This window comes from Sorex araneus, chromosome 1 (genome assembly GCF_027595985.1).
Source record: "Sorex araneus isolate mSorAra2 chromosome 1, mSorAra2.pri, whole genome shotgun sequence".
Taxonomy (NCBI): Eukaryota; Metazoa; Chordata; class Mammalia; order Eulipotyphla; family Soricidae; genus Sorex; species Sorex araneus.
The window spans coordinates 196,905,191-196,929,788 of NC_073302.1; the positions used below are offsets into that span (position 1 = coordinate 196,905,191).

At 61.6% G+C, this 24,598-nt stretch overlaps 1 protein-coding gene across 4 annotated transcripts in view; it reads right to left on the reverse strand.

Annotated features, from left to right (window-relative positions):
* MCPH1 (microcephalin 1) overlaps positions 1-22,555 on the reverse strand; it is a 61,499-nt gene extending 38,944 nt beyond the window's left edge. For 3 of the 4 annotated variants that reach the window (XM_055139331.1, XM_055139347.1, XM_055139350.1), the window contains exons 1-11: positions 22,450-22,555; positions 21,824-21,915; positions 19,603-19,721; positions 16,216-16,303; positions 15,763-15,877; positions 15,147-15,284; positions 14,959-15,075; positions 11,489-11,595; positions 10,068-10,105; positions 9,376-9,538; positions 149-226 (exon numbers count right to left, since the gene is read on the reverse strand). In XM_055139331.1, the coding sequence (XP_054995306.1) occupies positions 149-226; positions 9,376-9,538; positions 10,068-10,105; positions 11,489-11,595; positions 14,959-15,075; positions 15,147-15,284; positions 15,763-15,877; positions 16,216-16,303; positions 19,603-19,721; positions 21,824-21,915; positions 22,450-22,549 (1,155 nt within the window). In that variant the 5' untranslated portion in view covers positions 22,550-22,555. Of the gene's footprint in view, positions 1-148; positions 227-9,375; positions 9,539-10,067; positions 10,106-11,488; positions 11,596-11,955; positions 14,377-14,958; positions 15,076-15,146; positions 15,285-15,762; positions 15,878-16,215; positions 16,304-19,602; positions 19,722-21,823; positions 21,916-22,449 lie in introns of those variants that run through there. The other variant, XM_055139338.1, reaches the window with a different exon arrangement.
* Positions 22,556-24,598: the final 2,043 nt, after the last annotated feature.

A 24,598-nucleotide genomic window follows, 5' to 3' on the forward strand; every position in this document is an offset into this window, starting at 1 on the left:
AGCCTGCACAGGCCTCGCCCCTCACTCCTGCCCCCTGCTGAGTCCTCACGGGAGCACCCAGCCCTGACACGCATGGCCTGTCTGCATCAGGCTGACCACACTTCCCCGGCACGCGGAAGAAAGGAAGAAAAGAAACCATCAGACTCACCGGCGCCGCGGGGAAGTGGCTGTGCAGCTCAAAAGGCTCTTCGGGGACCCAGTGGCCGGCCTCGAGAGACCACAGCACCTGCGGGCGGGAGCGGGAAGGGCTGATGAGGTGCTGTCTGTAAATTCACAACGTAATTCTCGGGGGCTGCTGCTGCTGCTGGACATGTGTGTGCGTTCGGTGGCCCTGAGCCACCTCCTCACCTCCCCAGGGCTCCCCAGCCAACAGACACAGAGAGACAGGGAGACGGGAGCCTGGGGACCCCAGCCTGATGGTGAGAATGGCCCGTTTAACGCAGAGTTGCCAGCACACTTACAGGACACCTGAAGGGGGGCTGAGGCAAGGACAGGTGTGATGGTCATTTACATAGACAAACATCTGGCAGAGGAAATTCTCTTAGGGAGATCAACTCAAGGAGACACTGTCTCCCAGGGACAACTGCATTGCTTTTACATTTCCCTCTAATTATAAAAATTATCAATACTGGCAGTTGTTTGGACAAACACAGTAAGAGACAAAGATCCCAACACTTATTTCACTGGGCTGAAAGCAGGCAAGGCTTTTAACACTTGGTTGTCTGGGCTCTGAGAGCAAGCAAGGCTTTTACCGTAAATCCCAGACTAAGTCCCCAGGCCAGTTCAGCTAGTCCTTTCCCATGGGGGTCCTGTCTCTTAGGTTGTAACAGTTTGCATCAAGACCATGTATTTATACTTTCTAGAATGTCCCATTTCGATGCCGGGTAGTTTTGCCACTCGCCCCGGGTCCATCCCAGTCCAACGGCAGGACCTCCCTTTTGGGGTGTTAGGAAATACAGAAACTGAAGCCGGAGTCAAGTAGTTATGACCAAGTAATTATGCCCAGGAGCAGATATATTTGAGCATCAATCAACTCCCAAATATTAGGAGCACAGCATTCATGGTCTTTCTGTGTTTAACCAAAGAACATTGCTCTATAGTAAAATACAAAAAGACGATAGGGAAAGTAGAAAAGCAGGTACAAACATACAACACTTCAAATACAAAGCAGTACAAATACAAGTTCAGAATTACCAGAAAGTTTTGGCTTACAAGTAATCAAGATTGGCTTGGGAACTGTGACAATGAGAGGTAAAAAACAAGGGAAAGGTTACAAATAAACTTTAACTAGGTTAGGGATGCTAGCAAGGGCAGGTTAAACTTGTTGGGAGGAAGAAAGGGGCCAACTAACGGATGAAGCCTAAAGCACTTAGGGTTACTATCCAACACAAAGGAAAGGTAGATGATAGACTGTAACCAAATTAGGGATGTTAGCAAGGGCATGGGAAGCTTCCCTGGGAGGAGGAAAGGGGCAATTCACCGGTGAAGCCGAAAACACTTAGGGTTGATATCCAACACTGTCCACGGGCAGTGTGGGCACCAGGTGCGGCCCCAACCCGCGGGCAGCGCTCTGTTCTGTGCTGAGAGTCCCTCCAGGCTCCGGCAGAGTGGCCTCAGGCTCCCGAGACCCTGTTTCCCCGAATCCCCAGAACTGCCCGGCCACGGCACAGGCCAGTCACTCCACAGCCCGCTGGACACAAGAGCCGGCACATCCACATGCGGGGGGAGGGGAAATGGCTTCTGGCAGGGCCGGCATTAGAAGTCGAAGAGGCACAGAGGGACGCGGCCGTACCAGAGCTGGGGCCAGGAGTGGACAGGGCAGCAGACAGGGGACACAGCTGACCCACAGTGCAGGGAGAGGAATGGACAGGACAGCAGATGGGTGACAGAGCTGTCCCCGAGCACTGGGGAGAAGAGTGGACAGGACAGTAGACAGGGAACGCAGCTGACCCAGAGCACGGGGAGTGGACAGGACAGCAGATGGAGACGTGGCCGTTCCCGAGCGCAGGGAGAGTGGATAGGACCGCAGAGAGGGACGCAGGGAGAGTGGATAGGACCGCAGACAGGGATGCAGCTGACCCAGAGCATGGGAAGTGGACAGGACAGCAGACGGGGACGTGGCGTTCCCGAGCGCAGGGAGAGTGGACCGGACAGCAGACGGGGGACGCAGCTGACCTAGAGCGCGGGCAGAGTGGACAGAACAGCAGACGAGGGGACATGGCCATCTCTGAGTGGGGCTTCTGGACACTGTTGCAGAGAAGCGCAATGCTGCTGCTCAAAGGAGGGAGCACGTCGAGTCGGGGCCGAGTCCCCTGTGGGTCTGGCCTGCACAGAGCCCAGAGAGGTTGGGCCGGGGGCCCAGGGGTCGCCTGCTGCCCAGAACTAAAAAGTTGAATGGGGTGAATGCTGAGGGTGGGAGCGAGGTGGCACAAGGCTGGGCCAGCCGCGGCAGGGAGAAGCCTCAGGAGGTGATGCTCAGGCTCCCGGGGCTGTTCACAGCCGCCTAGAAGCCTCAGCATGGACGAGGAGCGAGCTGGACAGTGCCGGCAGGGGGCCTGGAACAGCTAAGGGCGCCCCCCAGCCCTGCCCCCACGGCGGACAGTGAACGGCCAGAGTGGTCACCAAGGACCCGTGCATTGTGAGAAACCAGCAGGAAGTGGAATGAGACCAAGGCTCAGCCAGGCACCCACGTTCCTTCACATATGTGAACATGTGAACATGTGTGACCATGGGAAGATACACAGGGACAGGGGGAGCATGTGCACACAGACATGTGCGTGGACATGCATTTGTGTGTGAACATGTGTGCATGTCTAAGTGAGTGCACAGTGCTGAATCTTCTGTGTGTGTTAAGTAGGCATATGTGTGAGAGTATGAACACGTGTATGAACATGTGTTGAATGTGCATGAAAGCATGAGCACGTACGTATGAACACATGTGAATGTGCTGGGGTGTGTGAGCATGGGTGTGTGCATGTGCTTGTCAGTGCCGTGCTCAGCAGCCTTGGAAACTCTACTTGCTCTTGTAAACTTTCCATTTTGGAGACTCCCAGAGGGACAGGAACCCTGCCCAGACTGGACGGGCAATTCCCACTGTGCCCCTCCCGCCTCGCGTCAGTGCCCAGCTTGGTCCCAGGGGATTCCCGCCGGCAGGCCGCTGGAACTCGGCTGGGCTTGGAGCAAATGGGAAGTGGCGGCAGCGCAAAGGCCCTACGGCGCTGACTCCCTGGTCCCCGTCCTCAGCTTCCCTGCGAGGCCCCATGGCTCCAACTCCTGACCCACGTCCTCAGTTTCCCTGCAAGGCCCTGTAGCTCCAACTCCCTGACCTGTGTTGCCCTCGGGTCCCCGTGAGGGTTGGAGCTGCCCAGCACAGACCCTGGAGGTGAATGGGGTCCCCCTGCGGGTCTGCTCACGGTGCGCCCCGAGGCCTGGCCAAGGTCCTCTTGTGAGAAGCAGACAAAGGCTTCCTGGGGGTGGAGGGTGGACAGTCCTGTCTCCTGGGAAGAGGCAGATCCACGCTGTCACTTTCCACATTTGAGTCTGTAGTTCCCCTGCCTTGGGGGCTCCCAGACCCCAGGGCCAGCAGCGACTCCACAACAGGTGACTGAGGCTTATGGTGACAGCCAAGTCCCCTCCCACCATCAGACGGAAGCAACGAGAAGAAACACTGTTCTCCAGAGCATCTCAGAACCACTCCCTGAGGGCCGCTCCGCATGGCCGACCAGCCCCTGGGCCCTGCTGTGCCCTCAGTCACCAGCCCGGTCTAGCTCCCGCCTCTCTTTAAATTATTTTTTTAAATAAAAGCAATTTTTTATAGTTTATACTAATCACTTTGAAAAACAGATCCCAAGAATTAATGTTAATTCTCCTAACTATACTTAGAAGATTCTAGTTTTACTAATTAGTAAACTCAGAAAATTGATATTGGTGACAGGGATGTAAAGAGAACGTCAATTGAGGGGACTTTAAACAGATTCAGCCTCAGTGGAAAATAGTGTTGTTTTTATTTAAAAGATTAAAAACAAAACCACCATGATCTGGCTACATACAGATAGACATATGTGTAAGTATGCCCATACATATAGATATATAAATGATATAGGTGTATATGTGTTGAGCTACATATGCTATACTGGTATTTCACTACATATGTCTGTTTAGGAATATATATCCCACGTGGTCCCCTGAGCACCAAGTGTGATCCCTGAGGGGCTGAAGTTACAGTACAGTGGCTGGGCATTTGCCTGCATGTGGCCACTTGGGTTTGATCCCCACATCCCCTATGGTCTCCTGAGCACTGTCAGGATTCCGGAGTGCAGAGGGGGGAGTAACCTCTGAGCATTGCTGGGTGTGACCCCAAAAGTCATAAAAAGGGGAAAAAGAGAGGGATCCTTGAGCACAGGGACAGGATCAAGCTCTGAAAACTGGTGGGTGTGGACCAAAACACAGAAAGAGAGAAAGGAAAAAAAATGTGAAAGACAACACAAGTGCTAATTGCAGCTGCTGCCGCTAACCGCTTTTCTCTCTTCCATGATGCTCAGGGCTCTGGAGTAAGTTGCTTCAAGTGTCCGGCCTGTATTTCTGAAACCTCTTAGACAGGTCCTTCTCACTGGTGTGAGGCGCTATCTTTCCATCATCTCGACTCGTACTGCCCCCTTGATCAGTGAATCTGAGCATTTTCCATGTTCCTAGTGTCGATCCCTTACCTAGGTCCCTCCTCAGAGCCGGGCAGGAGAGGCAGGCGAGGTGAGGGAGCGCCCGCCCCACACTGGGCGAGTGGAGGAGTGAATGTTCATGGCGGGAAGCACCACCCCCGGCTCCACCCCAATTCTGCCTGGGCTCCTCCAAGCTCCTGACATGGAAAAAGGAGACCAGAGAAAGGGCAATTCCGGGCAGTCCCTGTGGCCTGCTGGGCCGCAGCCCCCGTGGACACGCTGCGAAGCGGGGCGGGATGCCCCAGCGCCTCGCCACTGGCCAAGCATCTTTCTGAATAGCACGACCCCAAGTTCTCTTATCAGAAGGAACACAGAGCGATGAGGAGCACGTCCCAGAGGAACTGGAATGAGCCGCAGAAACACAGGGCTGGAGACGGACGGTGGGGACGAGCAGTGTCCCCGGCGCTCACTCCGCCTGCGATCAAACATGCTGAAACATGCTTTCCCCAGACAGAGCATCCTGACGATGAGGCACACGAGGCACGTGGCCTTCACAACAAACAGCACGGCACAGGGCTGGATCGAACACTCAGACTCGGCAGGGCCAAGACCCATACCCGGGGCCCCTCCCTCCCTTTCAGCCAGCCTGACTTCTGGGTGGACCCCAAGCTTCCAATTCCAGCAAGCCAGATCTGAGGGATGTCACTGCCGGAGAAGTGACCCGACCCTTGGTTTCTGCCTTAGGAAGTGCCCCTTTGAGTGTTGCTGAGTGCCGCCCCCCGCTTGGCAAGCTGTGGACTGGACAGCTCTGCATCTGCAACCTTCCCGCTCTCGGGCCCATCAGGCTGACCCCAGTGGCCTCACACAAGTCCCGCCTCGCTGCTGGCAGAGGGGTCAGGGGCTCATGGCTGCCTCTCAGCGGCGGAAGGCAGTGGTGAGGAGGCAGGAGAACCACACACACACAAGAACACACAGCACATGCACCCCCCCCCAGCATACATGCACATACGCATGTGCACCCACATGCACACGCGCATGCACCCACGTGTATCTGCACACATGCACACACGTGCGCACACACGCACCCATACAATGCACATGCACAAACATGCATACACCCACATGCACACAGGAACACACATGTTGGTATACAACATCCCATAATCTCAGGCCTAGCTAGGCCTGGATGTAAACGGTTTATGTTTTGGTTACTGTAACTTTAATGGCGGTCACTGTTTCCGTTGGTTGATTTGCATATTTGCCTATGTGGCTGAATATGATTGGTTTGTATGTTAATTTTATAAATAAAAGGAGGTTGAACAGGCTGCTCTCGGGCAGGCCATAACACAAAACCTCCGGAGGCAGTCCTGTGACCCTCCCACAAAAATATATTTATTCTCCGAGTCAAGTGCCTCTGACTCTCCGGTAAAATTGCAACATTGTTGCAACACACACATATGCACCCACATGTACTTTCACACATAGGCACACGCACACAGACCCACACATGCATACACATGTACCTGCACATATGCACATGCACACACATGCACCCATATGATGCACACACGGACCTGCACATATACACACACATGCACACATGCACCTGAGCGCGCGCGCACACACACGCGCGCACGCACACACACACACACACACACACACACACACACACACACACACACACACACGAGGGAGACCCAAAGGAAGCAGCAGCAAAGGCAGCAAACTTGTGTCTAAGAGACGAGGCAGGACGTCTCCGAGGGCGTCTGTGAGACTGTGAGATTCCGGCCCGCATTTTTCTGTGGTAACTTCCTGCCGCCGTGGACAGGACACAGGCGACTCCTGACACCATTTGCTATTTCTGAGCCTCTGCTGGATGGGTCAGTGTGAAGCAGCAGAGACACGAAGGGCACAGCGAGTGGGCATGGCCCAGCACCTGGGGGCGGCCAGTGTCCGTGGCAGAGACCCCCGCAGCCCTGCTTGTTTTCGCCGTGACCCCAGTTCTGCCGCGCTGCGAGACTCCTCCGCAGGGGAGTCCCAGACACTGCACAAACCCCGAAAGAAAACACGGCAGCGATGTTTGCCTTGGAGGCGAGCTGAGGCCGCGGGCCAGGAGGGATGTTTTAAGGATCGCCCAGACCCTGGGCAGGGCGGGCCGGGCCCGAGAGCCCCTCCTCCCACCGAGGAAATGCGGCAGCAGTCAGAGCCAGGGCACCCCGGAGCAGACACGGTCTGGGCACCTGCTCCTCTCAAGCGCCCGGTCTGAGCCAGGAGACTCGGCCTGGCTTGCTCAGGCCCAGAGTCAGAGCCCGGCACCCCGGGCCTGGCCCTGCGCCGTACACGGAGCGGGGGAGGCCTCCTGCTGTCCATCCTAGTGTTAGGCTAAATTCTGTCAGAACGAGAGGGCTGCGGCCTCGCAGGAAGCAACGGCTGCCTCTCGCTCTGGCACTGGAGGGCGGCTGCCCCCGGGGCCCCGTGTCCCACATGGTGACGGCTGGGAGGGCCCTGCCTGCTCCCTCTGGGAACACGGTGACGCCCGCTGAGGCCTGGGAGACGGGCTGTGGAGACTCTGGAGGCTGATGCACGTGGCGTCCCTTTCACAGGGGGACCCAGACAAGGTGTCTCTCACTCAACACCACGGGAGGAACGCCAGCTCCTGGCCTGGGCTGAGCCACCCGGGCGGCAGTTGGGCCACGCCTGGTCGATTCCTGGCAATGTGGGGTTCGGGGACGCTGTTGTCAATGAGGCGTCTGACTCCTGACATACAGCTGAGAGCTGAGCACTGGCCGCGGAGCCATGTGGAGCCGTTCCGGGTCATCACCTCCAGACCCTTGCGTGGAGGACTCTCCACATGACCGCTGAGTACTGAGGGCCACGCTCTCGCCCAGGGCCCCTGTGAGTACTGAGGGCCACGCCCTCGCCCCTTGCTCTCCCCATATCCTGGGGAGACTGTGGATTCCCGTTTGAACTTCCTGACTCGTGACTAATCTCCAGGTCCTCATTCTGTCTCCGGAGGTCGCCCTCCCTAAGATCCCATCTGCTTCTTCCTTCTCCGTCCTGCGGTTACTAAACTGTTCCCAGTAGCCTCTTGGGACCTTTTTGTATTTCTGAGGTGTCCATTGTCATTTCTCCCCTTTCCATTTTTGATTCAAGTTATTTGGGTCTTCTTGTCTTCCTAAGTCTAGTTAAGCGTCTGTCGATCTTATTTATCATTTCAAAAAAACAGCTCCTGATTTTACTTACCCTTTAAATAACTTTCCTGATTTCTGCCATTGATCTCTGCTCCAGTTTTTATTATTTCCTTCCCCCTATTTTTAGACTCACACGTTGTTCTGCCTGTAGTGTCTCTAGCTGGGAGGTGTGTTCTCCTGCTGGATGTGGCGCCACCTTGCACGTCCCCTGGTGGTCTGTCTCACTGATGCACGTGGACCGCTTTTATTTCTTCTCCATTTCCTCGTTGACCCAATGGCTGTCTGACAGGATGTTGCTCCATTTCCAGTGTTAGAGCTTTTCCTGTCCGTTTTCTTCTGCAGGAGCGGGGGTCGGACCTGGCAGTGCTGGGGGCCACTCCTGCTCCAGCGCTGCTCTGGGCTGCCGGGGGTGCCAGGGCCAGTGCTACGGCCCCTCAGGCTCTCTCTCTGGGTCTGTGCTTCTCACTGCCCGTTCCCTCTTCCGGACAGGTGCCTGAGAAGGTGCCGGCTGGGCCTTCTGCCTGTGTGACTTCCTGTCACAACACGCCGTGTGTCCCACATTCTGGATGCGAGTTCTTTTGGCCGGTCTTCCGTCCCGCTCCCGTGGTATCAGGATTTCCTCAGGCCCACGCGCTGCCCCTTCCGCTGTGCCCTGTGTGGATGAGCCGAGTCGCTTCCCTCCTGTCCCCTGGTGCCTGCAGCCAGCAGAAGAGCCTGCCATGGTCTGTGTCTCGCCACTTTCTCTCTGCCCTTAAACACCACACCACTTCAGGTGCTAAATCCAAGTGCGTCTTTCCTAAACCAGGGTCAAGAAGGTTTTATCCTGCACCACATCTGAGGGGCTTGTCACGCATTTCTGGGTCCCTTCTGAGGTGATCGATCTGGGAGGCAGTGAGGAGAAGATGAGGGTCCGAGGCAGAGCCCACAGGGCCGAGAGCAGGCTCTGCAGGTGGGGGCTGGCTTCCTAGCCCCCAGGTCCCCCTGAGCAATGAGCTGTGAGCAGCCCCTGGGCACTGCCGAGGGAGGCCCCGAACAAAACAGAGAGGCAACAGCCACCCCGCAGCTCTGGGGGACGTGAAGGTCGAAGACAGACGCAAGCACGGCGAGAGCCAGCTCCCACCTCCGTGAATAATGCACACGGGCACAAAAACACACAGCCTGCCTAGGAACTGGGGCATAGCGACGCAGATGCAAATGGGGCCCGGAGAACAGTCCTGCCCTAAGTGAACCCATCTGTGGGAGCTGCCCGAGATGGCTGCTGCGTGGGGGACAGTGACCGGCTTCGAGAAGGTGACTTGGTGCTGGCCCCCACACCGCCCCACCTGCTTCCGCCGCTGGCCCGGAGGTCGCAATCCTGAGGCCGTGGCGGAGGCAAAGGTCCCGAGGAGAGAGAAGAACGAGACACAAGTGAGGAGAGTCCAGGGGGGCACAGCCGGGTGGCGGGGTGGGCTTGGCATCGGGTCAGAGACGCAGCAGGACAGCACCCGCAGGGGCTCCCCCACCCCCAGGAGGGCCCCTGGCAGACTCACCCACTCCCAGGACAGCACCCAGCAGCCGCGGGCCAGGCCCAGGAGCACACTGAGTGTGCGCAGGGGCGCGCCGGCCAGCACGTGGGTGGTGTGGTCATTTACTTCCTGTGCCACGGAGAAGCCCTGCAGCTTGTCCAGCACCTGGGTGACGAGGCTCCGTTCCCTGGGGACAGGAACAGGCAGTGAGTGGGCACAGTGGGGGGACAGTGACGGCCACTATAGTCCCCTACAGCTACGGGGCACGGTGCTAGGGGACACCTAGCTGCACAGTGCTGTCCCGTCACGCTGCAGTGGCTGAGCTGGGATGGGCGCAGATGCCAGGTACGGCGCTGGCTGGGTGGCTGGGAAGGCCGAGGGTCGAGGGGCTGGCTGGCTGCCCAGCCCGCCTGCCCGCCCACCGTCTTCTCTGGCTCCCCGATTCAGACACGACTCTGTGGGGGCCGGAGCCACCGGTGCAGACAGCTGCTCAAGGCCTCAGAAACAACCCCCGGGAGAGAAGGGGCCGGCTAGTGGTTCAGGCCCTGCCCGGGGCACAGGTGGTGCTAGCAGGCCGCTGCGAACGTCGGCCGGTGCCCTCGGGACTGACGGACCCAAGAGTGCGGGGACTGGGCCCCTCAGGCCGTTCACACCATGCGGGGCTCTCTGGGGCCAGACGCCCCTCCCCTCCTTTCGCTGTCGGGCCCCGTACTCACTCGGACGGCAGGCTCGTCATCACCAGCGTGCGTGTGGGCTGGGAAAGAGAAGGCAGGAGACCCGGTGAGAAGCACAAGGGCGGCCCAGGGAAACCAGCTGCCCACGGTCTCCGCAAAGCCGCGCCCCTTCGAGAGACCCAAACGCCTCCCCCCGAGGGGAACAGCAGTCTGTGAGCCTGGCTGCGTGGACACAGGTGCCCGGCCCCTCAGGAGTCGGTGTTGGCAGGGACCCGGCAGAGCCCGGCAGGCAGGCCTCCCCGCATGGCAGGACCCCGGGAGGTGCCGAGCTCAGGGCACTGCAGCCCAGGCCCCCTGCGGGGTCACGCCCTGTCTCTCCAGCTGACCCTGCCTCTGCAGGGCGCACCTGCCCGTGCCCGGGACCACGTGGGCGCCCCCCAGTAAGGGATGAGGGTTAGCGGGGTGGACGCCGGGGGGCCCCACCTGCCCCCTCCAGCCAGCCTCTCTGCACCTTTCCAGGGCCTGTGAGCACTGTGGATGCTCCTGGGACTCGGGTGCCTTAGGAACAGAAGGGGCAGGGACAGGTGAGCCTGTCTGCACCAAAAGCAGACGGTTCTGTGGGGAACAAACACCGCACAGGGATTTCCACACGGAGCCTGCGGAGCCTCATGGCCGGGGGCCCTCACTGTTCTCTCTGTCCCGCGTGGCCACATGCCTTCTCTCTCCTGTCCCCCACGGCCAGACGCCCTCGCTCTCCCCGTTGCTGTGCCCTCTGTCCCCCGTGCCCGTCGCACACGCTCACTGCTGAGGTGCTGATCCACCTGAGCACGTGCCCATTTGCCAGAGAGCAGCTGCCAGCGTCCCGGGGAGGCTTCATCCCGCTGCAGTGCCGAGCTGCTGTGCGAGCCGTCCCCTCCACGGTGACGCTTTCACTCCCCTCAATCACCCTGCACCAACGAGCAGGAACTCATTCTGATCTCATGTTGGAAGGCGGCCTCTGTCCACACCCGGGCGCCCCGTGGACGGGACTGGACAAAGCTCAGTCTTACCGGAAACGGCTCTGAAGAGCCCCGGGGACGCCAGGCCGAGGTGCGGTTCTGGCTCTGGGGTGGCGGGGCTGCCCAGGCCCTCGGGAGAGTCTGAGGTGGGGAAGGGGCTCTGAGGCCCTTGGCCCCTCCCCCCAAGCTCTCGCTCAGGCCTGAGTCCAGGCAGAACGGAGCTTGGACGCTTAGGGGGGCTTTTCCCAGACACCTCTCCAATCCCCCCCGCGCCCCGCCCCTGCAGCACACCCAGCGGGGGGTGGGTTTGGCTTCCAGGGGAGTGAGCAGATGGGAGTGGACAGCCATGGACGGCTTGGACACCCCCGGTGGGCTCACCGCCCAGAGAGCTGCGGGTCACAGGTTGTCCGGGTGTGGAGCCCAGCCCCCCTCACCCGGTCCCCAGCCTCAGGGGCTCACACCCACCTTGGGGCCTTCCCTGCTCCTCCTCGCTAGCTTGTGAGGGTCCTGCTGGCCCTGGCGTTCTTCCAGGGGCCCCGCGGTGTCGGGCCGTGCCAGGCCACTCTGCACACCTGGAACCAAGCAGACGGCAGGTCGGTGACAATCTTGCAGGGTCACTGATCATTACCAACATGGTGGAGGGAGGCACCGACACAGAGGAGGGGCCGGGGGCTTGGGTGCGTGGCACCCAGGGTCCCAGCCCCCTCGCCAGCCCCCGCCACAAGCCTTTGTGGGGTTTGGGGCTTAAATGTGGGTTTGCAAAATTGTCTTCAAGTGAATTTATGAAGCACTGTCAGGAAACTGTCTGTGCAGCCGCTTTATACACCTGCACTCCATGGCATGTGGAGATTCCTGTCGGAAAGGGGCCGGGGCAGGGGGTGGGACTGAGGGATGCCCACCCTCGGTGTCTCTCCCCCTCACTTGCATTTCACGAGCCTGGTTCCCCCTCAGTCCAGGTGCGAGCCCGCCAGGGTCTCGGTGGCAGCTCTGAAGTGTCCCTGGGGCCACAGCTCGTGGACAGCGAGTGGCTTCCTGCATGTAGTCACCCGCCTTCAGGCTCCAGCGGTGGACAGCGGCCATCTGGAACCCTCTGCAACCCCCTGAGAAGAGCAGCTCAGCGATCCGAGCACTGACGGACCCTTGTGCTCTAATTCCGTCTGAAAATAAGTGTTTCCAGTGTCTCCGGATGACCCTGGGCGGAACTGGCCACTTCCATGACAAGGGGCCCATATGCTGTTCTGTTCCCCTTCACGTGTACTGACACAGGGGAACCAGCAGGCGTCAGCTACGAAAATGCCACTGGGACAGTTGGCTAGCGGGTGGCGGGAATACTCTCTGCAGGGACAGCTGGCTAACGGGTGATGGGAACTCCCTCTGCAGGGACAGCTGGCTAACAGGTGATGGGAACACCATCTTCAGGGACAGTTGGCTAACAGGTGATGGAACAACCCTCTGCAGAGACAGTTGGCTAATGGGTGATGGAACCACCCTCTGCAAGGACAGTTGGCTAGAGGATGATGGGAACACCCTCAGCAAGGACAGTTGGCTAACAGCTGACGGAACAACCCTCTGCGGGGACAGTTGGCTAACAGGTGATGGGAACACCATCTTCAGGGACAGTTGGCTAACAGGTGATGGAACAACCCTCTGCAGGGACAGTTGGCTAACAGGTGATGGGAACACCATCTTCAGGGACAGTTGGCTAACGGGTGATGGGAACACCCTCTGCAGGGACAGTTGGCTAACAGCTGACGGAACAACCCTCTGCGGGGACAGTTGGCTAACAGGTGATGGGAACACCATCTTCAGGGACAGTTGGCTAACAGGTGATGGAACAACCCTCTGCGGGGACAGTTGGCTAACAGGTGATGGGAACACCATCTTCAGGGACAGTTGGCTAACAGGTGATGGAACAACCCTCTGCGGGGACAGTTGGCTAACAGGTGATGGGAACACCATCTTCAGGGACAGTTGGCTAGTGGGTGATAGGAACACCATCTACAGGGATGGTTGGCTAAAGGGTGATGGGTACACCCATTGCAGTGACAGTCAGCTAATGGGTGATGGGAACACCACGGCTGAGCAGTTGGTTAACGGGTGACAGGAACACCCTCTGCAGTCAGCTAATCCCTGACGGGAACACCTTCTGCAGTTAGCTACAGGTGATAGGAACACCCTGCGTAGCAACAGCTGACGGAAACACCTGTGTAGTGACAGGTGGCTGAAGGGTGACGGGAACACCCTCTGTAGGGACAAGTTCCATAAAGCATCTTGCCAACACCAAAGTCCTGCTAACTGGCGGGTGACGGGAAGGGGCCACAGTCGGTGAGAGACCGGCGCACTGGAGTCAGCCAGTTTCTCAGGGTCCCGTCCGTGGGCACAGGCACACCCAGACCCACCACACGGCCAAGGGCGCCCATCACTGGGGGCGGCAGTAGGTCGGAGGAATCCTCCCGGGGAGCCTATATGCTCCCAGCAAGGCTCTCAGCGGGTCCCTGTGTGGCGAGACAGAGGACTACGAGGCCCATGGGCATGCGCCACTGCAGAGCGCAGTGGTGGTGCAGACTGACCCAGCTTCTGGGGGGCATGCGGCTGCCAGGACTCGGCCCTTTCCCTTGGTACACGCCTGACCCAGAGGGATGGACACAACACCCCTGAACCCCCGGGAAGCAGCCTGGGGAGAGCGCCCACTTGGGCCCTGCAGAGCTGGGACTCAGCAGACATGCCTTGCACAGGGGGGGACCTTTAATGGGGGCACGGCGGGGTGGGTGTGGACAGGGGGGAGCCTCCCGCCCCTGCACCCACAGAGGGGGTGCTGCTCAGGTCCGTCAGGCTGGGCGGCTCGTGGGGGGCCCGGCTCTGCGTAACTGTGGCCCTGGGGCTCTTCCCGAGGCAGGAGAAATCCAAGGTCTCTAACATGGTCCTCCTCTCCCGCTTGGAGAGACTTCTGCAGTGGCTGAGCGCCAGAGTGGCTGGGGGCGGGGTGCCCAGAAGCTTCTGCGAGAGCCTCTCGTTCAGGTTGTCGGCGGAGAAGTAGTCGTCATAGGAATCCCCGCAGTCAGAAGGGGGAGACTGGGACGGGGGGAACAGCTGGAGCCGAGGCCCAGGGGGCGCCGTGGGGGGCCGGGCCCGCCTTGTGCTGCAGTCTCGATCGGCGGCTGCCGGGGAGGGAGACCCCTTCTCATCTGTCCCCTCCGAGGGCCACTCTGGGGTGCCCATGCCAGTGTCTGCCCACGTTGGTCCTTGCCGAGGGGTGCAGGGATGAAGGGGGGTGGGTGGCGCCATGATCCTCAGGGTCTCACCGCCGTCACTGCCACCCGGGCCCGCACAGAGCCGTGCGGCGACGGGCTCGTCTGCAAGAGATGGGGGCTTGCCAGGGGCAGCACTCACTGCCTCCGGCCCCCCACCCCAGACCAGACTCAGTGGTCAGCAGCACCTCTGGGACTCAGCTACTCGCTCCCCACCCCCCCGGGTCCCGTAGACAGGCTGTGCTGGATCCCAGAAGCACTTCAAAGGTCCCTGGACATGCGTCGCGCAGAGCTGGCCCTGCAGGGCTCTGGCAGTGGTGGGGAGCCAAGAGCATCCTCCAGCCACAGGCCTGCTGGACCCCGGGCCGCGGGACCTGCAGGTGCCCCGAGTTTCTGGTGGCAGCACAGGGGCCTCCAGAGACGCGGACTCGAGGACGGGGAAAGGCGGGCGGCTGGGGCAGGATCGGGGGAGCCCGGGTCCCGAAGGAGATGGACACCCAGCCCCACCATGCGGGATGGGCGAGCCCTGCAGGACCCCCTGAGCGCGGCCATGATCCAAGGGCCAGTGAGGGCAAAGCTGTGCAGTGCGCCCTCTTGCTACGAAAGCGTTTCTCTTGTCAGGAGACCCGAGAAGAGCCCACAGTGCCCTGAGAGTCCGACGGTGCCATGGGCAAGGGGCTCACATACCCGGACATGCAGCGTCGTACGATGGGGCCAGACGGGCTTCCGCAGAGGGGGTGTCTCCATGGCCTTCACCGCTGTCACCGCTGTTGAGGCTGTGAGTCACCTCGGCGCTCTGTGATGCTGGGACAGACCGGTGGGTCAGGAGCGCCCTCAGGCCAGACCCCCACCCCGAGCAGGCATGAGGCACTCACAGGTGGGCGACAGGTTCTCCCGCTTCTCCTTCATCTCCTGCAGCCTCTGCTCCATGGAGTGGTGCTGGCGGCTCAGGGCGGCCGTGGGGCTGTACAGCAGCGCCCCGCTGGACTCGAACATGAGAACAGGGTCGTCCTCTGGAACAGGCACAAGACCATGAAGCTCCGAGAAGCCCGACCCCCCTCACAGGGGTGTCCCACCTGGCACAGGGCCCTCCCCCTCAAAAGAGGTTCCCCCCTCACATGAGGTCCCCAAGGGGCTTGCACTCCACAGTTCTCCCGCCCCAATACTGCCAGGGGCTCCCCACAATGCTGCCACCTCCGCCCCCAGGGAGCTGCACTTGGGCCTGAGATGCCAGTGAAGGCCGTGCGTGGACAGCGGGGGTCCCGGGCTGCCACATTAGGCTGCGCCGCGCCAAGTGTCCCCTGCCCTGCCTGTTCCCAGCTCTGCCCAGAGGGGGAGGGACACTGAGGGTCTCCCACCCACAGAGCGCTCCAGGCTCTGCCGAGTCCGGGAAGGCTGCAGCACCCACTCGTGTCCATTCAGGTGACAACAAGTGCCCATCTTAGGCGAGCGGCGGGCACGTGTGAAATCAGAGGACTGCGGGTCCCTCACCCAGCCTCGTCTTCTGCTGCTGCAGCTCCAGCGCCATCTTCTCCATCTTCTTCCTCAGCCTCTTGTCATTTTCTGGCGTTTTGGGGGTGAAGTCTTTGGGCTGCATGCACTTACGCTGTGCAGACATACAGAGTTAGGGGGCTGCGCAGGAGACGCAGGCGCCTTCCACAGGGGGGGCCTCCTGCACTGACTGCCATGGAACCTTCCAGAAGAGGCCGGATGACAGCACGGAGCCCGGGCCAGGCAGGGAGCCCCCGGCAGTGCCTGCACACACCAGCCCCCATGCCCCAACCCCGGCCACATTCAGGTCCCCTTCCGCCTGCGCCCACCCCCAACTGTGACACAGCAGGAAACCAGAGCAGCTGGCTGGTGGCCCAGGGGGCCAGGGGGAGTCACCACCCAGGGTCTCCCGTGGGGAGGCAAGGCTGACTCAGAGGCCACAGCACGACTCACCTTCCTCCCTGCCAGGCTGGGGACGCGGCTGTGGGTGTTGGTGGCGGGGAACAGGGCCTCGTCCACGCGCTCCCCCGCCAGCCGGCACCTGCGGGACGAGTTGGTGTGAATGACGGCCTGGCCACACGCAGGCACGGGAAAGGCCGGGCACAGAACTCTGCTCTGTCTCGGGCACTGGCCCGTGCACTGTGGCCCCCCGAGCTCCGTGTGGCCCCTCCTCCTGTCCAGCTCCACCGGGCCACGTCGCCGAGGGTGATACGGCAGCGACCCAGAGCCACCACTGGTGTGAAGGGTCAGCAGCCACAGAGCATCTGCCCTGGCCCAGCACTGAGGGGGCAGGACCCAGAGCAGGACCCCCCACCCCCGCCCTGACGGCACAGGTTGGGGACAGTCCTTTCACAACTCGGCCCTCACCACGCTGGCCCGTGAAGGGGCTCAGTGGTCCCCAGGGAAGGCGCCTGAGTGCGACCTCTCCACGGGACAGGCGGCACCTGGGGAAGCAGCTCACCCACCGCACGGGCTGCCAAGGACTGCAGGGACTGGCCTTGGTGGTAGGGGGCAGGGCAGTCCACCGGGTGCCGCAGGGCCATACCCAGTTGGAGGACGGGGCAGCAGGGCCTGGAGATGTGGCTGGGGCCATCAATAGCAACCCAGGGCGGTCCCCAGAGACAGGAGGGAGCAGCACGTTCCCGCACCCAGGACACTCCCGCTGGTGTCCAGCAGGCCGGCTGCTGCCATCTGGCGCCACCCTGTGGCCATCCATCAGAGATGGACAGTGGAGGACGGCAGGCGATGGCACAGGACTCGAGGGGCACGTTTCTGTCTGCAGTGAGTCCCCAGAGGCCCCCAGACAGAAAGAAGACTCGACCCAAGATGACACAGTGAGGTCTACGGCATCACAAGAACTTCATGACCTCAGACAGGTGTTAAGTACAGCAGAACCCGCACATGCGAACATGCAAGACAAAATCAGTTTCTCACGCCGGCAACGAGCAACCTAAGACCGAACAGGGAAACGGCATCTCCGGGCACCCACAGTGCCCTGAGCCCGCTGCAGGTGTGGCCCTAGAGAACCAAACCCAAAACCGAAACTGAGAGAACGTCCACACCAGCACCCGAAGAAACAGCGTCGCCAAGAGAAACGAAGCCTAAGAATATCAGGACTCAGCCCGGGGAGGTGGGCCAGGACAGAGGCCACACTGCTTGCGGGGGGGCCGTGACGGACCCCAAGAACCTCCCTGAGCAGTAGCAGGGGCGGGTCTTGGTGGCCCCCAGAGTCACCAGGCTGTCGGGCCAGAGCAATAAATGGGACAGTGGACAGGTCACTTGTCTTGCACACGGCCAAGCTGAGTTTGATCCCTGGCATATCATGTGGTACCGACTGTGCCAGGAGTGACCCCAGAGCACCGTGGGTGTGGCCCCAAACCAACCAAACCATCGCCAGGGCGAGCAGTGACCCTCACTCAGGCTGACGAAGACGGGAACCTCGGGTGCAGTAAAGCAGGAACACGTCAGTCAGACACCCAGTTCCCCGACTGCAGAGGGACAAATGCTCGCCCCGGGACCCTCGGGGAAAAGGCCAGGAGGCCATTAGAGCCGAAGCACCTTGCAAAGCCCCAGCAGGGCCAGGCTGGCGGAGAGGAGCGCGCACAGCCCACCGAGTCCATGGAGGCCCTCGTTCGCTCTCAGGTGCCAGGGTGGGAAGGAGGACACGGCTCACGGGCTGGCCACTGAGGGGCCACGCAAAGCCCAGCTGGATGCACGAGTGGAGCACCCGCAGGGCGGTATCGGCAGCCCTCAGCAGCGCCCTGGGGGGAGGGAGAGCGAGACCGGTGACACGGGGAGGATGGAGAGGGGTGGGCGTGTGCCGGAGACCAACAGGTACCGGGAGGACAGCAACACGCGAGGCCAGTCTCAGGGGCGAGTTGCAAAACTGCTCGTTTATTCAAGGCTCGAAGTGGGGTGGATGGGCTGGGGGGGCGGGGTGAGGTGGACGGACTGGGGACAGTGCGCCGGACGGGCCAAACGCAGGCTCTGTGCAGGAGGCTCGCACCCACCACTGCGTATCCCACGAGGAGCCCCGAGCCAGAGCGGGAAGACGAGCAACACGCAGGCAGCCTGGAAGGCACCGCAGCAGGCCATGAGCCGCCACGCCGCCCCAGCACCTTCCCAGCACCTCGCCAGCTGCTGTCCGGGCACAGAGGGTCAGGGGCCCTCCAGCATCAGCTCGTGGCCTCACCTGCCACTGCCATGTGTCCTCCGGCATCTGACTCCACGGAAACCAGAGACTGGTCCACCCCCGCCTCCCAAGCACTTGGAGTACGTTTGGGCAGTGCCATGGATGGGGGCCCGGGCAACCCCAGAATCTGATCGGCTCCCCACTTAGCCCGTCCTGCCCACCAGCCGTCCCGGGGCACCCAGAGGAGCTTCCCACCTGCTTTCCACGCTGCAGCCAACATCCTCCACCTGAGCAGGCCCGAGCACACAGCCGCCCTCCCTGGCAGCCCCTCCCTCACACCTTCTGGGGACGGCGACGTCCAGAGAGGGCAAGGAGGGGCACGTTTCTTGCCCCAAGCTGCAGGCTGCGCCCGGCTCAGCCTCTGTGGAAACTGAGGAGGTTCCTGGAAAGACACAGAAGACTGGGGGCCGTGCACTAGGGCAGCCGGGAGGGCACTTGCCCGCCAATAGCCAACCCAGGTCGGGTCCCTGCTCCGCAGCCCTGGGCCCACAGCCGGGAGTGAGCCCTGAGCACAAAGCCAGGAGTGACCCTGAACACAGAGCTGGGAGTGAGCCCTGAGCACCAGCGGGTATGGTCCCAAATCAAGTAAAGACCACGGGGCCACCCTTCTCAGCACCTTCCTCACACATAGTGCTCATTGCAGCTCTGGCTCATCCAAGCTCTTGGAAACAACCAGGAATCCAGTGAGGGGAGGATGAAGAAAGGGGGTTACAGGGACCTACAACCGGGATGGGCCTGGAGGGGGCAGCTGAGCACTGAGCGATGAGCACACAAGGCCTATCTCTCGGGACGTGGAGGGCCAGGACGCAGTAGGGGAGCAGCAGAGTCGGAACAGTCAGCCCCCACTGCAGGAGAGCCAGTCCCGACACATGCGGGCGTGGACCACAGACGGCAGAGTGACCACACAGACCGTGCCCATTCCAGAGCAATCAGATCCGGGAGAGGCACTGGCCCCTTCCACGAGACCAGGCCAGCGGACACGGGCAGGGCAGGAGATGATGGAGGCCACATCCAGGGGCCTGTGGCAAAACTCCTTCCTCTGGTGGCAGCTGCAGCTGGTGACCGGCCCACAGCCCCCTTCCTGCCACCAGCTGCAGTCCTGCAGGAGAGCGGGCGGCCACAGAGTGGGCAGCACGGTCGCCACTCACCTGTCCACCCAAAGCACGGAGACCAGCTTTGTGCCCAGCTGCTGCGCCTTGTCCCAGGTGCTCTGGTAGCCGTCTTTGAAGACCACGTGCGTCACCCGCTTGCTGAGCTTCCTGGAAACCTGCAAAGAGAAGAAATGGAGCCACTGCCACTCCCACCTGGGACTCCGGCCACGCACGACGCGCCTGGCTCCTGCAGGACACGCACGGGGCGTCTCTGGACACGGGGCTGCTCGGGCTCAATTCCCACCAAGAGTGAGCCCTGGGCAAGACTCAAGGGAACGAAAGAAACCCATGAAAAGCCAAGCTGGCCACTTGGAGGAGAAGACTCGGGACCCTGGGAGGGACACAGGTGTCTGGACACAGGCGACTACTTCCTCCTGTTACCTGCAGTTCCAAAAGGACCTTTAAAAGGGACTGCTCGTGGGGCTGGAACAATAGCACAGCGGGTAGGGTGTTTGCTTTGCATGCAGTCAATCTGGGTTTGATTCCGAGCATCCCATATGGTCCCCTGAGCACTGCCAAGAGTTAATTTCTGAGTGCAGAGCCAGGGGTAACCCTTGAGCACCGCAGGGTGTGACCCAAAAAGAATAAAAAAGGGGGGGCTGCTCAGAGTCGCAGCAAACAAGAGAGAAGGAAATAAAATGGCCTTAAAACAAGAGGTTCGGCCCTGGAAGCGTGGTGTCCGTCCCCCTTGGCTGCTACCAGCCCGACCCCACTGCCCCACTGGTGTTCCTGGAGCTCCCCACGCACTCGGACCCGGGCACAGCCTCAGTGGCGATCCCAGCAAGGGGTCTGTTTGCCTTGGGAGCGCCAGGGATCTGAATGCTGAGTTTTTGGAGGGGGCGAGTGAGTTCAGGAGTCCCTGGAAGTCACAGATTTTAACATGGCCCAGCAGGGCGAGAAGCTGCGCAGAATCAGGACACACCGAGGACAGCGTTCAGCCAGGAGAGGACGCCAAGGCTAATGGTCACTCCCGGGGAAGACAGATGCAGCCGCTGCTTCACGCCAGGGACAGAGCCAGGTCCCAGAAGCTCCGGTGACGGCGTTCCCAGCACAGTGCGGGCGCAATCTCGGGAGCCAGGACACAGGACCAGCTGCTGCCCAGGCAGACACTCGCACCCTCCCAGTCAGCAACAAAGCCACGGCGCTCAGCCCACGAGGAAAGTGTCGGATGCTCGAGCCAGGTACCGCAGGGGCCCAGGGCACAGCTGTGGCTGGACATGCTTGGGATGGGCTGCGAGCTGGCAGGAGAGCATCCTGGCTCGGCCCCGTGGGAGCTGCTCAGAGGCGCCACTTCCCCGCATGGCCGTCCTGCCTTCAAGGCTGCGAGAGCCACAGCACAGACAAGGGAAAAAACCCGGAGACGTGGTGGGAAGGGCAGCGCTCAGCCCCCAGGCCTCCAGGGATGAGAGGAAACAGGGAGACAGGCGGGACCCCAGGCTGACTGCCAGGCCTTCTGCCCTGAGTGACTGTCCCCGGCCTACAGCCTCACCCCTCACTCCCCTCCACAGGGTGTGTTCGGTTCGAGGATTCTGGTCCACACCCAGTGATGCTCAGGGTGACTCCTGGCTCTGTGCTCAGGGTCACCTCTGTGATGTCGGGGATGGAACTTAGATGACACCCAAGGCAAGCACCCCAGGCGCTGTCCTGTGTCCAGCCCAGCCCCTCCGCAGTGCTTCACTGCCTGTAGCCTGGAAGCTTCTCGGGGCCGCCTCCCGAGTCCCAGTCCTGATTCCCCACCTGGGGCCCTGCCAGGGACCGGAAGGCATGGTGGGCATCAGGCAGTCTGCCTGGCTCCCCTGCGGATACGCGGTGCTGTCCTGGCCCAGGCCCGCCAGAACACCCGCGAGTCTCCGAGCCACACAAGGTGTCCGCCCCAAGCTGGCACGATGCGAACCCAGTTCAGGTGTGCGTGGGGGCTTCTGATCAGGCTCACTGGTGCACAGTCCTCAGGTGTGCATCGCCGGAGGCCGTGAGCCGCCCCAGGTGTCTGCAGCCGAGCTCAGACTCTCCATGGGGCTCCAGCACCCACCAGCTGCCTCCTCCAGACTCCCCTGGGGCCAAGTGACCAGGGCAGAGTCGGCGCCCCTCCCCTCCGAACCCCCACACCTGTGCCCCTACTGGCTCCTTCCCAGCTCCTTCCTTCCCTCCTCTCTGCAAGCCCCCAGAGGAGACGGTGTAGATGACTAGGGCGAGCCAGGTGTGCGGGGAACGGACTCACCTGTGCCCCCATCTGCACAAGCTGGTCCGTGAAGGTCTTGGAGTAGTTTTCTGTTCCGTTGGCCGACCACACTTCCACATACGCCACGACTCCTGAGAGCAAACCAGGGCGTGATGGGTGACGGGGCTGCAGGACTGGCCAGGGCGGGCAGGGGCAGGGGCAGGGGTGGGCGAGCAGGGCTGCCCGGGCGCCGCGATTTCCCCCGGCCGCACGGACACCGTCTAAAAGCCTGTCTGCGGCTCTGGCCAGCCAGCAGCGACGGGGGCCTCTGCGGGGGGCCCTGTGCCAGGCCGGCAGGGAAGCACCTTCCCCGAGGGGGGCAGAGCCCACCCGAGGCCCCACGCTCGGGCCGAGAACCCCTCCCTGCCTCCTGCCCACTGCGGACCCTGCAGACCCCCGCGGCGGCCACCCTCGCCGGACCCGAGCCCGGCAGGTCCGGCTCAGTGTCCGCGCCCACCCCCCGGGGCCTGGGGACGCCAGCACGTGCGGGGACGGCGTCCCGGGGGCAGCCCCGACCCTGACGGTGATCGGTCCCCGCGCACCTGGGGAGCAGGACACCCCCGCCCCGGGCCAGAAACCCATCCCGGGCTCAGGACCCCCGCCCGGAGCAGGCCAGTCCGCCTCACCGCCAAGAAACGGGGTCGCGCCGCTCCCGGGGGCCGCCATGGGGCCGACGGCCGGAAACCGCCGCTCGCGCGCGCCGCGAGAATTTGGACGGGCGCCCATTGCGCACGCGCGCGGAGCCCCCGCCCATTCCCCGCCCCAGGGCCCGCCCCTCCCCGGCTCCGACCCGCCCCTCGTCCAGGCTCCGTCCCTCTCCGACTCTGCCGGTCACGCAAGACTCCGCCCCCTCCCAGACTCCATCCCGCCCCTCGCCCCGCCCCGCCCCTCCCCCAGGTTCCGCCCCCTCCCAGACTCCGCTTCGCCCCGCCCCGTAGCCCGAGGCTCCGCCCCCTCTCAGGTCTCGCCCCTCTCTGCCCAGGGCCCGCCCCACCCTCTCAGGCCCCGCCCCTCCCCGCGGCCCCGCCCCTCCCTCCCGCCGGGACTCCCTCCCGCCCGCCCGCCCTGGAATTCCAGGGGCGTTTCCGATGCCGAGTCTCTCTGGCTGCAGCTGGAGCAAACACTGCAGTTTCGCACATTCTCTGCCTCCAGCGCCGCAAACGTTTTCGCCCGCGATTCCCTATAGAAACGTTGCAGTTTTCGGTCTTAGGAAAGTCCAACCTCCGGTTTGGGTTAATTTCGGTGCCCAGTATGAGGAAGGGACCAAAGCTCATAGTTTGCGTCTAGAAACCAGGCACTTTTTGCTAAAAAAATTATAAAGTTTTATATATATATATATATATATATATATATATATATATATAGTTCCCCACTGTGCTGCACTGTGATCCCGTGTCCCCACCCACCGCTGCTGGGGGGGGCAACCCAAGGGTGGGTCAGCCTGGTGGCCAGGGCCTGAGCTGGGGAGCACCAGCGGTGGGGCTGGAGTCTCTTCCCTAGGAGAGGACCACGGGATGGGCTGTTTCCAGAGAAGGCAGCTTCCAGAGCACTCCCTGTGGGTGAGGCTGCCGGGTGCCCTTATCTCCCCGGCCAGGCTTCTGGGGACGGACCGGGTGAGAGGACATTCCTGTCAGAAAGGCTGCTGGCCACCTCTCCTCACCCAGCTGGACGTGTTTTGGCTCCACGTTTTCAGGACTATTGTCATGGATGTGTGGGCTGGAGTTCCTGTCCAGTGGCTCATGGGTCCACACGCCAACATGAGCCTGTTCCATTGCCGGAAGTCACAACAGTGCTGTGAAATCAAGGTGTGCAGCGTGTACCAGCTTCAGGAAGCAAAGACTTGGGACCCCCGATGACCGGGGCCGGCCACTGCTTCTCTCCCGTCTTTCCCGAGCTCACAGACTCACCCGCCAGTGGCTTCACATCAGCAGTCGTCACCTCGCCCCTGGGAGGCTGTGACCTTCCTGCTACAGGCACTATGGGCTCACAGAGGGATTCTGGGGCCCCCGACACCCTGAAGGGGCGCCCCAGGGCGAAGACGTCCTTCCTCAGTCCCAGGGGTGGGGATGGGGGGGACTCCAGCAGGACCCTGCAGGCGGCACTGCCCCGTGTCACCAGCAGGGTTGGGGGTGACCCTTAGCTGGCTGAGCGGCTTCCTCCTCTGCCTGACAGGCCTGAGCGGAGGGTCCCCCTGGTCACCTCGGGTCAGTCTGAGGTAGAAGCGAAGACTCTGGCTTCCCTCCACACAAGCGAGCTCCCTAACGGGAATGCTGTTGGTGGGCGTGGGATGGAAAGAGCGAAAGACATCTCAGAACTCAGGAACAGTCACGGTCACACTCTGGCGATGTGGAGACGCAAGGACACGTTGGCCCAGCTAAGGGGGCCCCAGAGGGACCCAGGAGGCCCAGCGCAGCTGGGGAGTGGGAGTAGGGGACCCACAGGGCATGTGTGATTGTGGGGCACGTGGATTTCTTGCTTCAGCTGCGGGGCTGTGCACGGGTCCGGGCATCCCTGTGTAGCTGTGCAGGGGGCTGGAGAATGGACGTGCTGCTGGGTCCACGCTCCACACAGGCCAGCGACTGCAGGGATGGACCCAGGGCCTCAGCCAGGGGCCACCTGGACCTGGAGCCCAGCCATGTGCCACAGCAACAGACGTGGGACCTTGTAGTGAATGGGAAATCTAATGTTCTCCTGTGGCACTTCTAGAACATTATTCTAGGAGCATCATAAACCCAACAAACTCCACCATGGGTTCAAACAAGAGCTGAGCTGAGC